This window comes from Asterias amurensis, chromosome 20 (genome assembly GCF_032118995.1).
Source record: "Asterias amurensis chromosome 20, ASM3211899v1".
Lineage (NCBI taxonomy): Eukaryota > Metazoa > Echinodermata > Asteroidea > Forcipulatida > Asteriidae > Asterias > Asterias amurensis.
In genome coordinates, this window is record NC_092667.1 from 5,243,767 (window position 1) to 5,258,392 (window position 14,626).

The 14,626-nt window shown below is 38.8% G+C and overlaps 1 protein-coding gene across 3 annotated transcripts in view; it reads left to right on the forward strand.

Moving 5' to 3' along the window:
• Positions 1–702: 702 nt before the first annotated feature.
• Positions 703–14,626, forward strand: part of LOC139952303 (uncharacterized) — a 66,021-nt gene continuing 52,097 nt past the window's right edge. The window contains exons 1-3 of one of the 3 annotated variants that reach the window (XM_071951392.1): positions 703–993; positions 1,159–1,443; positions 5,603–5,704. In XM_071951392.1, the coding sequence (XP_071807493.1) occupies positions 1,201–1,443; positions 5,603–5,704 (345 nt within the window). In that variant the 5' untranslated portion in view covers positions 703–993; positions 1,159–1,200. The remainder of the gene's footprint in view (positions 994–1,158; positions 1,444–5,602; positions 5,705–14,626) is intronic. The other 2 variants (XM_071951393.1, XM_071951394.1) reach the window with 2 other exon arrangements.

The following is a 14,626-nucleotide window of genomic DNA, read 5'->3' on the forward strand; positions in this document are numbered from 1 at the left end:
AAAGTGCCAATACAGATGGCAATGAAACTTGATACCATTTTTACCAAGCAAATGGTCTGCTGAGAATTACTTATTGATTTGGCAAACATTAATATATAGGCCATAAACTGTAATCGGATGTATGCAATTATATTGCAGTGAGTGGGGTTCATCTTACAGCTGGCGAATTAATTGGGTTATGGGTACGACTCAATGAAAAAAAATTGCAATTTCTTTGAAAACTTTTTGTTGAATTCAGCACCCTGCTTCTTTGATGAATTGAAGGCGTATGGTGATTATTATTCGATTGGATTTTTCAGTATAGGTCTACTTGCTATCAATAGGTCGAAAGATGATATAATATGTTCATAGAAAATGTTCATAAATACAAAACTTACAAAAGTTGCATTCGCAGCCTTCGCCCCTACCTCACCCAGCCCCCACCCCCTCAAATGTACTTTTTAATATTCTATGAAGCCAAAACACATCCAATTGTTCATGAATAATTTCTGTCACTCGATAATTATCGGTTGTCATTTCACAAAGCCTCTTCAGCTATTTCAGGAGTGGATAATAAAGTCTTTTTTTTTTTAGTAAAAGGAAAAAAAAAACCTAAAGGGTTAATAGTTCTAACCACATTACACTTGACTGCTCTGGAACAACCCCACAGACTACCACCACACATTGTATTCATTCCTACGTAGACCACACGCGGACTAGACTGGTGTGTACGAACACTACGTAATGCACAGGCACTTTATCTAACGTACTATGTGCAGCCAGTCTACCAGACAAAAACGTCTGGACCACTATCGGGATCATATTTCTTCCACATAAATTCCATATTTTTCCATCGTCCAGAACCACAACCTATTGGAAAAACAACACCCATGCGATGGCCTGAGTCTATGGAACACTTGTGTTGAACTTTTGTGAGTTTCTGTTGGGAATTATCGCCATTATGAAGTGATTATATCTGGGATTTTACTCCGCTCACGGGAAAAGAAAAGTTGAGTAAGTCTAATGTTTACATGCCACCAGCAAGTTAATCGGTAGCAACTTGCGTGTTAATCTCGCTGTGTGGTGTGCGATGCGAGACACTAAAAAAGTGTTTGGAATATTTCGTACTGTGATTTTTCTACCAAACAAGTCATGGGTTATTATTCCTTTTCTTTGTAGGAACTGAAGCAGTACCGTTTGGGTCTTCCATACTCGGTCACCATGTCAGACTCCGTGTCCGTGGCCGGGTCTTCAGTGGCCGGGTCGACCGGAGCAAGCAGCGTGTCGTCCGGGTCCGCTGTGGGTCCACCACCGGGCAGCGCCGGGGGTAATAGTGGGCCCCAGCAGGGACTAGGGACCAATGGACGGTTGCTCATGTTATGTATGCGTGGAGAGTGGGGAAGTATTGAATCTATTCTTAGGAATGCAGAGAAGGGAGACCCTGAAATAAACAGAGCTGATGAGGTAAGTTTATTTATTATAATATATTTTATTTTCAATGGATTGGTAGTGATTTTGGAAAAGTTTCCGTATGGCGCCACCACTTTTTCATTCGATGACGAAATGAAATAATACAGTTCCTAATTAAGCTCAATGAGATATCCCTTTTTGTAAAAACGAGTGAAACACTGGTGGCGCCATACGGAAAGTTATCCGTGATTTTTAATTTAATAGTTATTTGACCTATCTCCAAAAGTCCAATGGCAATGTTTTCATTTTAGTTATCACCGAGGACATTGCGTTTTAAGCAGACATTTGGACTGACCATTTTGATGTACATAGCTAGGCCCCCTACTAAATCATATGTTTACATTGAGCAGCAAATGAAGATTTTTGAGTAGCAAACTGGTGGTTACTTCTAGAAACTAAGGCTCCCCCACTAACGGGGGAGCCTTATAGTTTCTAGATGCAACTGGTGGTATACGATTTATGAAGCATTTTGCCTTGCTATACAATTACAATCATGACAATACAACTAACAAGGGAAATCTTTTACTGAATATTTATTTTAAAAATTAAGGTGCATTTTTTACCCCACGTCAAGTTTCACACGAAAAGAAATGGGATTATTTATTGAAATTTGTAGCTTTATTTGTGTTTGTTTTCAATGCATCCAACCAAACAAGGTCAATGGATGCCTTGATAACTATGCCATGTACAACTACCCTTACTACAAGGTGGGTAGTACTAGAGTAGGGGATAGGCTTACAACTTTTCAGAGCAATTATTTTATCAGGAACATTTCAAGCACATTAGCCTCAAAGATTCCATGGCTGCCTCAGTCCGTGACACTTAGCGTTACCATTGATACATTTTTTAAGGGGCCCCCATGCCAGAAAGCCAAGTGGCTATTTATTTGACTACAAAACCACAGGTGTCTCTGTATTAATGCGATTGCAACTTCACAAGTACTCTGTTTGTGCGCCGGTCCGGGGTCGCCACGTTTTTGTGTTCACTGTGTCACTTCAGTCGGTTTAAATGCCACTTTACCATTGCCATAGCAACCAAACAATGAAAGAAACGCTGACACTGTGACTGAAAACATCACACAGTCACAGGCCAGAAAATCTGCAAAATCACCCAGTGAAAAATAGTCACGGATTACTGATTTTTTGCAGGTGTCGTTTCAGACGCACTGGCATGCGAGGTGTGAACAGACTTCAGAATCATTATCCGCTTAAAAATCAGCCCCCAAGGGTGTATTGATGATTGTTTTGTTCATTTGTTGCCATTTTTCTGTGGAGAAGTTCCAGGGGACATGTATTTGAAAGATTCGAATGGCCTTCCTAGTATAAGAACCAGCCACAGTGACTAGTTTTTCTGTCCCCCATAAATAATTTATTGAATAATTCTTTTGTGTATGCTCAAAAGCCTGACGAATATGTTATAACTGTGACCTCTAAAGAAATTGGATTATAATTTCTACATCATGTGCCTACTTTTAAAGGCTGTTAAGGGAAGACCTTCATTTAGCTGAAAACCGAGTGGGTATAATGGATAAATTGCTCTGTAATATGCAGTGTTGTAGCCACGGTGGGCGGTGCTGGGCGGGGCTGCCCAGGACCCAGCACTCTGAGAAAAATAGATTATAAATGCTGGCCAGCACAGATTTCAAATACAGTGTAGTGTCCACTTTGCACTGGTCTGAGACACAGCTACTGATAAGGAGTGAGAAATAACACAATCCAAAGGCCATGCAACTTATTGCATGGCCCCATGACACAAACAGTTTGGGAACCTGGCCCCACTTCAGCAATAATGGCCCCATAATTAAACATGAATAATTTTGTTGATCCCCCTTGCCCTCAGTAGACTTCCAACAAAATTTGATTCACTGCCCACCACAACCCTTGTAATATGTAAAGAGCCCGTATTCAAACGGGAAGAGTTTCCTGGGGAAATTTGCTGGAAGTTTGGGTTAGAGCTTTTCACATTGGTGTTGTTAATCTTTGCAACAACAGTACTTGCAAGATTCTGTTGAGACAACGAAAACCGGGGTTAGCATTTTACTTACATAATACCTTACAAGTGTTTTTTTCGAACAGGAAAATTGTATTTTATTGAAAATCACAGTTTCAAGGTGCACAAGTGAAACCAAAATTTGAGAACAAACACCGACCACATCTGAAAATTCATCTGTGATTTCAGAATTTTCTCAAAGTCTCCTTGATTTTTCAAATTTTCTCAACAAAAGTATACCAACTGGGTCATCAAAGTGGGAAATAACTTTATCACATTTTGTCAAAACCTGTATCTTTGTATTTCCATCTGAGTCTCTAAACCATAGCAGTGCAGAGGTTCTGGTTGTAGAATAAGGGACACCCCAAGTCCAGGAACATTCAAACATGTATGCCAAATCTTATTCAGCCTGATTGTTGCATAATGCTATAAAAAAAATCGTAAATCCATCACTCAAAATGGCCACCTGTCAGCTGACCAGGTGCAGTAATTGAAGCTTTAGGCCAGTGTAAAAGCCTTGGAAAGGAACAATTCTAGTGTTTTCCCCCACCCACTGATGAACACATTCCATAAGATTTCTGATTTATTCTTTGGGTTTTCAAATCCAAGTTTCATCCAAAAATCTCAACAAACATCAATTAATGAAAAAGAGAAGACACATTTTTGTTGTCTTGTAGACATATTTCGGATCCAGTTTGAATTTTATAAGCAACAAGTGCTGTTGTCTTGTGGAGATGATTTTTTTTAATTTTGATCTCTAATCCAGGCCGGCTGTTTTTTAGCTTAGAGGGCAAAACCTTCTGTAAAGTTAAAGGCGGTGGACACTATTGGTTTGTTAAAGACTAGCCTTCACAGTTGGTGTAGCTCAACATATACATGTATGCATAAAATAACAAACCTGTGAAAAATTGAGCTCAATCGGTCATCGAAGTTGCGAGATAATAATGAAAGAAAAATAACCCTTGTCACACGAAGTTGTGTGCGTTTAGATGGTTGATTTCGAGACCTCAAGTTCTAAATCTGAGGTCTTGAAATCAAATTCGTGGAAAAATACTTCTTTCTCGAAAACTATGGCACTTCAGAGTTAGCCGTTTCTCACAATGTTTTATACCATCAATCTCTCCCAATTACTCGTCACCAAGAAAGGTTTTATGCCAATAATTATTTTGAGTAATTACCAATAGTGTCCACTGGCTTTAAAGGGCAATTGCAATTGTAATTGTTTTAGGTTATGGGCACTAAGGCCAAGACCAGGACAATAGGGATCATGGTATCTTTATGGTTACCAGTCCTGCTAAACACCATGCAAATCCTCAAAAAATCCTAACTCATAACTTCAGTGAAAACTCAAAAGACGATTCTCTTTCGGTCTCTTTGTTTCATCATTTAGAGTCAGCATAGGACTATGGGGCTGTAAACTACTCAAACTTATTCCACTCTTTGTTCCAATCTCAAAACCTTTCTTATCAGAAGCAGGTATCTTCAAACTCTGCAGAGCAATATTTTACCTTTCAGGTCATGACCTTTGACCTTGTAGGTTGACCCTTTGGTGTAGTTGACCTTGAGTGGATGATCCAGTCCAAAACAATTTGATAGAGCTCTTTGGTTTCTTATTTAATGCAGTGTATAATGTATGTATGTAGAATGTAACTTCTGGCTGTCTACACAAAGATTTTCAGAATAGTTTTAGTTTGCCCCTAGGAGGCAGTGGACACTATTGGTAATTACTCAAAATAATTATTAGCATAAAAACCTTGCTTGGTAAAGAGTAATGGGGAGCTGTTGATAGTATAAAACAGGCTCCCTCTGAAGTGACGTAGTTTTCGAGAAAGAAGTAATTTTTCCACCACTTTGATTTTGCGACCTCAGAATTAATGTAGAATTTGAGGTCTCGAAATCAAGCATCTGAAAGCACACAACTTCGTGTGACAAGGGTGTTTTTTCTTTCATAGTTATCTCGCAACTTCGACGACCAATTGAGCTCAAATTTTCACAGGTTTGTTGATTTGTGCATATCGTGTGACACACCCAGTGAGAAGACTAATCTTTGACAATTACCAATAGTGTCTAGTGTCTTTAACTTCATAGCGGACATTTATAATTACTTCTAATACTAATAGCATACTCAGCTTTCCTTCTATTTTGTGTTTTTATTGCACCTCAGGAGACAGGAATTACATCCTTCATGCTAGCCGTAAAGGATAACAAAATTGTGATTTCAGAAAGACTTTATGAACTTGGAGCACACATCAACACAAAAGCAAAGGTAAGATGCAAAGTTTACTTCTAATTCTGAATTTTAGAAAAAGGGCTTGAGGGTCTTTGATATCTTTCCTTCTGATTTTTTTTTTTTTTAAAGGAGCAACAGTTGTAGGAGTTGAGTGCCACAAGGTATAATCTGAAAATTTATGTAAGGAACTTTTGTTTGTGGTCTAGGACAGTTGACTATTGTGTCATTGAGCAAGAGACTCAACCATAAATTGCTTCTCTTAACCCAGGTGGATAAATAGGAAGCCTTTCTGGGCTGAGACATGTTGCATAATATCCTGTAGTGTTGACATGATTCCTAGGGAGTTAAGACAGTTTGAGGATGCTTTGTTTTGTATGCTCTCCATGGTATGCTCTATGGCCAGACAAAAACATAGTACTATTCAGCGACTGTGTTCTCCCAAGTACAGTTTTCCGCCACCCAATCACCTGCTAAAACAACTTCGAACAAGTAAACATTTTCCCCAACTAGACATCCCTAATTTTGGAAGCATATAATTGACCACAAGCTGTTGGACTAGAGTAATTGACAAGCTAACCAGTCCTACTGGCTTTCCACTGGGGAAACAAATTAATGGAAAACCATGCGTTTACTAAGAATAAAACATTATAAGTCTGCTACTTTGCAAATGACTGTAATTAAAGATAAATTCTTTATTTTGTTCACCCTAATAAAACCAACTGATCAAGTTACTAAGAATGTGAAGTGTTTATATCTCAACCAAACACAAACACAGCCACGGCAGTATTAAACACATTATTCCTCATTGTGTTTAATTAATACTCACAACAGAGAGTCAAAATTGCCTCATTCGAGATGCACTCGTCATAAAAAGGTGCCCCGGCCATCTGCCCAAAGTAAAGTCTGAGCGTCCGTCGCTAGGGAGGGCTTAGCAACGAGTCGTGTAATAAACCTGGATGGCCCCGTCAGATCAGTTGCCGAATGGCGTGCGATTGATTTTTGTTTTTAAAGTGGTATTTAATTACACCTCATCCAATGAAAGCTGTTGACACATGACGTTATTTGTGGTGTGGCAGGGTTTGATACTGAACCAATATTTATATCTGTGCCGTGATCTGTGTTCAGGGAGAATTTTTTAATTTATTTTTAATTAAAATGTACGGGGATGGTGTGTCTGTACTAGACAAAATGTAACACCGTAGAATTTTAACAATGGTCTCCGAGGGTATGCATAGTCCAATAGGGTTTCGAATTGGTAAATGGAACACTGGCCTGTGTGTAGTACTAGTATTTAAAGTAGTGGGCCAGCAACCTCCCATAACTAAGTCTTGCTGTGTCTTGTCTTATAGTGTTCATCTGAACATTGTTTTCTTATCTTTCCAATTCTTAAATCACCTTCTCTCTAAAGGGTATACCCCCCCCCCATGTATTTAACATTGTTGAGGGTAAAAATATAAATGATACATTGTATGCGCACAATTTTTTTTATTTTCAGTTATTTTCTTCAAACTACCCACCAATTTTTAACACTGCAGTTTATAATTCCAAATGGCCATCCAGCCCTGTAATTGTATTAAAAAAAACTTCTCCGCTAGCGAGATTTGTTTCGTTAGAAATACAACACCCAAGATGTGAATGAATCGGCTACAGAACAAACGTCACCTCATTATTTATTAACACAACAATCTGTTGTAATCGCGCAGGTGTTTTTTTTAAGAAGTTTTTTTTTTTCAATAAACCCATAAATATCAATGATTTATAACAAATGCACACTCTTGAATACAGTACCCTTCATCTTGAAACTCTCTCCCACTTCTTCAGAATATAAATTGCTGGATGCTGCAGTCAGTTTATTGACATTAGTGTTTTAAGGTTTAGGTTTGTTACAGTGAAGGCATTTTGCTGACAGTCTTGTGATAAATCGTAGAGGTCTCCCGTCAAACCCATGCAGGGCTTGATTTTTCAACAAATAAACAAGAAATTACTTTTTAAGTCATAACTCATGTTCTTGCGAGATCCCTGTTAAGATCTGTCATCAAACTTTAATAAGAGAATTTGTTTAACACCTTAAATCACATCAAGGAAGTTGTACGTGCATTCTTTGTGGAGTATACATGTAGGCATACCAAGTCTGTTTGTCAAAGTACATGGTAGACCAACTGCAGAGTCGAACTCTGGGAACTTTTTAGTGGTAACTTTGTGTAAAAGCTTTTGGATTTGATGTGCAACTGATATTTCCATGGAGGCCATTCGCCCTGGTGCCCTGGGCTTGGCCTTGGAGCCCCTTGAACAAATTGTCCAATGGAAGTGCCCTTTGCTGTGTGGAAATGGCCTTGCCCCCTCAAAGATTAAATTACAGGTCTGAAACCACGATCATGGCCAGCTAGGTATTTTGTCTTTTTTTATTTTATTTTATAAAACTGAATTTAAATTTTCCGTTATTTGACCCAGCCACCAATAATTTCAAATAAAAAAACCCAATCAAGTTTGTTTTAAGCCTCATAATAATGTAAAGTATGCTGTAAGGTTTAATTAATTCTTATCATAACCACACTGCGTTAACGGACAATTAGAGACCATAATTTCAAATAAAAAAACCCAATCAAGTTTGTTTTAAGCCTCATAATAATGTAAAGTATGCTGTAAGGTTTAATTAATTCTTATCATAACCACACTGCGTTAACGGACAATTAGAGACCATTACTTAATGTGTTGCTGTAGGGCGTCTAACATAATTAATGACCAAAAGATGGGCATCGCAGAATGTAAGGTGATTAACCTTTTGTATTTTTCGTTCTACTTGAAAATGTTCTAAGACTAACAAGTGTATTGTTTGTTTAAAGTAAACAAGCTAAATTGAATTCTCAATACACTATTAGTGAGTCAATTTCAAAGTGGTTGTGCAGGGCCCGTTTTGTTCCTGAGCAAAACAGAATTTTGTCAGACTTTTCTGATGCAGCTGTTTTGCAGGTGTCTATATGGCAAGCAAGCAAAGAACAATTTCCCTTGTATTGTTGTCGTTTTTCAAAAAGTGGCGAATCTGCATCCCAGTGCAGAGAAAACTGCATTTGAAGTTGAGCTTTTTGTAAACTACATTTTAAATCAAATTTTTAGGAAATTTGAGGGGAGGGCGACACTGCTCTCCTTAAAATGCAATCTACACATCATGTTGGGAAAATGTCATAATATGCGCTTTTGTGATCACAAAAGGTCCATAGCTTGTACACCATTTACATAGGGTTTACATTGGGACTACTTCAGTTATCCTGCACTTTGTGTTGCTAAGTATTGCACATGTTCACTCCGGGACGTGGCTTATCAACTTTGTTCTCGGGGTGACACCAAAAACGGGCCAACAAAAGGTGATTTCTCAGTAAGTCAACAAGCAATTGATCACAGTCAAGTAGTCTCATTATAACTACTGATAGGACACGTAAGCCTCTTGCATTGTACGTAGTCCATCTCCGCAGTTGTTACGGCGGAAAAACAGTTCGGGTAAAATAGAAGCTGTCTTGAGAAGACTGGGCAATCTCCTCATGCTTGATTAATGATAAATCTTGGTCTTGTTCTCTGTCTCAAGTACCAGTAATGGATGCTACTACTCATCGTACAAAAAGGAACCAGACTATTTTTTCACTCAAGCCTCGATTTGGTTACATTGAGTTGAAGGGGAGAAAATCCAGAATCTTTAATATGGTCCCACTATGATGAAGGGAGACTACAGTGAAAGTGTACCGCTTTGACGGGTGTGAAAAATGAGCGAATTCGCAAACACTGAATCAAAGTTTATTCTACAATTTGGGGCCTACGTGCGTTTCATAGCTGATGTGTACTAAATGTATACAATCAGTTGATATATACCCCATGGATTGATTGATGAAGTATGTTGTGTGTGTTCACATACAAAAAAAGTAGTTTTTGTCTGTGTTTACACATCAAACAGTGGGGACTGTATGTTTGTTAGTGACACAGTTTTCTCTGGTAAATTATGCAGTTGTGTGCTCTGTGTACAGTGAAAGGTCTGTGATTTGTCAGGTATTCTTCCAGATTGTGTTAAGGATTTATTTTTGCATATTTAGTCACCATTTTCTCAAAGAAGCACTTCTATACATAAAATCATATTTTTTGGATTTTCAACATTTTGGATGCTTTCATTGGAATAAATATTTTCCCCCAAGTTCAAACTATAAAACGCTATAGTTTTTTTGACATTATTGTTGTAGTCATAGCACAAGGTCAATTGCACAAAATTTACAGTTTTGAGTTTTCTTGGTTAGCCACACTTTGATTTGCTGGGGGGGTTTTTACGTTAAAGGTTATAGCGCTGAAACAGTGCAAAAAACAAGTACCTGTACTCTAGGTTTTGAGTTTCCATGAAGAGGCACTTTTGAATGACCTAGATAAATTTGAGTTTTCTCGAACAGACACTTTCGTTTACGCATTGGTTTGTATCTTCAAATCCGGTTTTCTTCAAACAAGTTTTGCTGCAGGGGCTAAAATGTCTATTCGTGAAACATTGACGATGCACATTAAGAAAAGAAACACAAACACTTGTAGACAGGTTCAGATTATCCAATATACACACTCTGTGCCTAAGGGGCTTCGACAAAACATTGGATGGCTAGTTGTTCTCTTTGTTGTGATTTTGGGAACCTGCAAGTACTTCGAAACAAAACTTCCATAAGATTTTTTTTGTGTGGATCTCAATAATTTGAGGACTTTAAAGCAGGTGCATTTTTTTCATATTCTTTCTCTAAAACTACATTACATTTTATAGACGTTCAACAGCATTCAGCAGCTCTCCAGTGCTCTTTAAAAGAAAATTTGTTTTCATCTTTAACTTTTGGAGTAACTACAAAGTATACCCTGCCTTTAAATACACAAGTCCTTAGCACTGAGCATGTAACTTGATCGATTACTAGTCTATTTACATAGCCCTCCCCAACACTTTACATAACACCACTGATGTTTTGTGGACTGCCCCTCGAAGAGAAGTATTTGCCATTGATCCTGTTCGTGTGTCAACTCTTTTTTGTGAAAGGTAAATAAATTGTAAGTTTGTACAACAGTGAGTGCCCCTTTGTGCACGAATGGCTTCTGTTTCCTCTACATCCATAAGCCTGTCAATAAATAGTATAGAAGCAAACATTTAAACAGAATTTGTTTGAGTGAGAAATTGTTAGGAATGATATAAAAGTAGGCTTTCTGGTAAAAATTACTAAATTTGTTGTATTATTTATAACTTTATTTTGTTATTTTATTTACTAATTTGTTATAAAAAATTAAAAAATAAACATAATTACATTAATTTATTTAGTTTTCATTTTACTTTATATTCTGTTTTTTTTTTTTTTTTATGGTTGCTTTCCCTCATAAAATTAATTTTGAATAACAAGCTCCACGTAATCTAATAATTTGGCACCAGGTGTGTCATTCACGACTCAACTTAGCAATTTATAATAAATGTAGGCCTGCACTGTTTTTATTTTGTATTAGTAATAAAATCACAGAAAACTTGTTTCTTAACCAGGACATTTTTTACAAAGGTAATGCTTTATGCTTTATACCCCACGATTCGAATCCCATCCGAGTAATATGCCTGTGATATTTGTTCACAGGACTCCGACTCAGGAAAGTACCGAGTATACATTGCTTACACACATGTATCGGTGTATGGGTAAAAAAAAAAAAATTCTTTATCCCTGATGCAAATTTAACATCTACTTTGTACCTTTATTGTACTTCATCTGTAAGACAATTTTGGGGGAGAAAACCAATTATAGACAAGTGAGTTGCTGAAGGACACACTACCTTCTGTCCTTGCTTGGGATTCTAATCCATATCAAATGACTTAATTATGTAACCTTGTTCACCTCAGTCATTTTGTTACTTAATATTTTGTAAAATATTAATCCACAAGGGAAACTGACTGGGTAAGTTGAAATAATTTGGGGTTGAACAAAGACAAATTGACTTTAGCTGGATTTGAACCAACAACCTCCAGAGTAACATGCTGACGCTCTACCAACTGAGCTATCAAATCCTTTGTTAGTGGTCTCCCTTAGTTTATATTTTCAATCTCACCATCAAATTTTCTTTTTTAGAAAGAGAAAACTGTTTTCAATCTGCTGGTGTTTCAAACATGTTGTTTGTTGCAGCCATTGCGGCAATAAAGAAATGCTGGATACAGGCCTGGCATTACACAAAGGCAGTGTGCTTCCAGGCCTGATACTTCACGGAGGCAACAGAGGCGATTGCCTCCGTTGCCCCTTGCCATTGCCCTGGTGCCCTTGAAATGCTCCAGTAGAAATGTACAATTTCCTCATAGGGTGCCCTTTGCCAAAGAGAAAATGCCTTGGTGCCCTTACCCTTTCAAAAACAAAGCATACAGCCCTGTGCTTCTGTTGCCCTGGTCTTGGCCTTGATGCCCCTTAAAAAGTTTCCCATTCTTAAAGATTTTCTGCCCTTTGCAAAGACAAAATGGTCCTGCCCTCTCAAAGATAAAATTCAAGGCCTGCGGATAATATATGTTATGTTGATTTAACCAAACTCTTCCTAACTTAAGACTAATCTTAGGACTTGGAATGAGTTAAGTTCTGTAACCATAGCAGTTAGGTCGCATTGAACCAACCCTAAGTTAGGACGAGTTACTCGTTCTATTCAAAATAGGATTAATCCTAACGTTTCGTGAAAACGGCTGCAGGGCACACATTTTTGGGAGAAATTTCTTTGATTTCATCTTATGAAAAACAATCAATAGTGGGGCGGCATAACACAAAATTTAATAACAATCGTGCATTTTGTGATAAAAGCAAGGGATTTGGGATATAGGTCAATTAATATGGTACGAAAATATTTGGATATTGGGCCATTTCAATTTGTGTCCCTAGTGGCTTTGGCGGCCATTTTAAAAAATGGCCGCCAAAAGTAACTTTTATCTCTATTTTTAATGCAAAATCTACTTAAATGTGAGCTTCTTTGAGGCTATGATACTGTTGAACTGGTCTGCAAAGGTAGTGGCAACCATTAACAAGTGACTACGCACTTTGTACGGTAGAGGAGTAATTTTGGCGGCCTTTTTTTTCAATATGGCCGCCAAAATGGCCGCCAATAGCCATTTTTGTCACTATATTATTATGCAAAATCTTCTTAAATGTGAGCTTCTATGCGCCTACAAAATTGTTTAACTGGTCTGCAAAGGTAGTGGCAACTATTAACAAGTGACTTTAGAAGGAGGGGTCAATTTGGCAGCCATCTTTCAAAATGGCCGCCAAAAGCCACTTTTGTCTGTATTATTATGCAAATCTTCTAAAGGTGAGCTTCTATGAGGCTACGATACTGGTCTGCAAAGGTGTTGGCAAATATTAATAAGTGACTGCGCATGTACGGTAGAGGAGTCATTTTGGCGGCCTTTTTTTCAATATGGCTGCCAAAATGGCCGCCAAAAGCCATTTTTGTCACTATATTATTATGCAAAATCTTCTTAAATGTGAGCTTCTATGCGGCTACAAAATTGTTAAACTGGTTTGCAAAGGTGTTGGCAACATTAATAGTTAACGACGTACCTTCTTTAGATAGAGGGGTAAGTTTGGCAACCATTTTTCAAAATGGCCGCCAAAAGCCACTTTTGTCTCTATAGTATTGTGCAAAATCTTTTTAAATGTGAGCTTCTACGAGGCTACAACAATGGTCTGCAAAGGTGTAGGAAACTATTAATAAGTGACTGCGCACTTCGTACGGATAGTGGAGTCATTTTGGCGACCAATTTTCAAAGTGGCCGCCAATATGGCCACCAAAAGTCAAGGTTGTCTCTATATCATTATGCAAAATCTTCTTGAAAGTGAGCTTCTATGCGGCTACGAAACTATTTAACAGGTCTGCAAAGTTGTTAGCAACTATCAATAAGTAACTACACACTTTGTACAAGCAGATAGAGGTGTCAAGCAGTTAGTTCCATGTCATTTGACACAGAGCTCTGCCACGTCTTACTGGTCGGCAAACTGAAGTGGGCCCACCCTCAATTATTCTGATACACCTCATGACCCAGTTTGCATCGTCCTATCTCTCCAAACGGCAAAATCACCTCAGCCTGTGCCTCCCCAATATGATGCTGATCCCGATGCTGACTCTCCTCCTCAGTTCCTCACTGGACAGCCTGTCAGCCAGAGACGCGCCACACATCCACCTGATAATTCTCACCTCTGCTCGTTCCATCTGCTGGATGTGCCCCACCCCCACGAGTCATGTTTCGCAGCCGTACACCATGAAGCTTCAGTCACAGGTCGTGTATTACCTGGCCCATCATCTTCAGGGGCTGCGCCGTTGGTGTCAAAAATAAATTCCATCCACTCCTCATTCGTGATGTCAATGCTGCACCCAGCATGTCACCCAGTTAGCTCATACATGTCGCTGCAGACCTCTGGACCCGCTTCTCTCTTCCTCACGCTGTGAACTATCACCCCAACATCTCTTACAGGAGAACGTGACGCTGGCAGCATGAAGACTACCATCACGCCACCCTTCCCACACACACCACAAGGCCATACACCAGAGCTTGTCATTGACCCATCCCTGACTTGACTAACCCTCACCTTGGTCTTCCCAGCACTGATCTTCAGACCCTTTGTTTCTAGAAAATCTCTCCATGTTGCCATCTTTGCCTGTAACTGCTCTCTTGTCTCTGCTATAAGAACCAGGTCGTCCGCCATGTCCCAGGCAAATCGCCTCACCGCTTTGTGACACCACATCTAAACAGTAGCAAGCACCAGGGGGCGCAGTACCGAGCCCTGATATACAACAACCTACACCTTAAACTCCTACTATCCCCTGTGCCTGTCCTCGCCACCGTACTAGCACCAAAGCACAACATCATCACAGCTCTTGTCAGCCATTCCTTCCCAACCCACTTCCTTGGTACTCAGTCAAAAGCCTTCTCAAAATAAACAACTCTGAGGTATA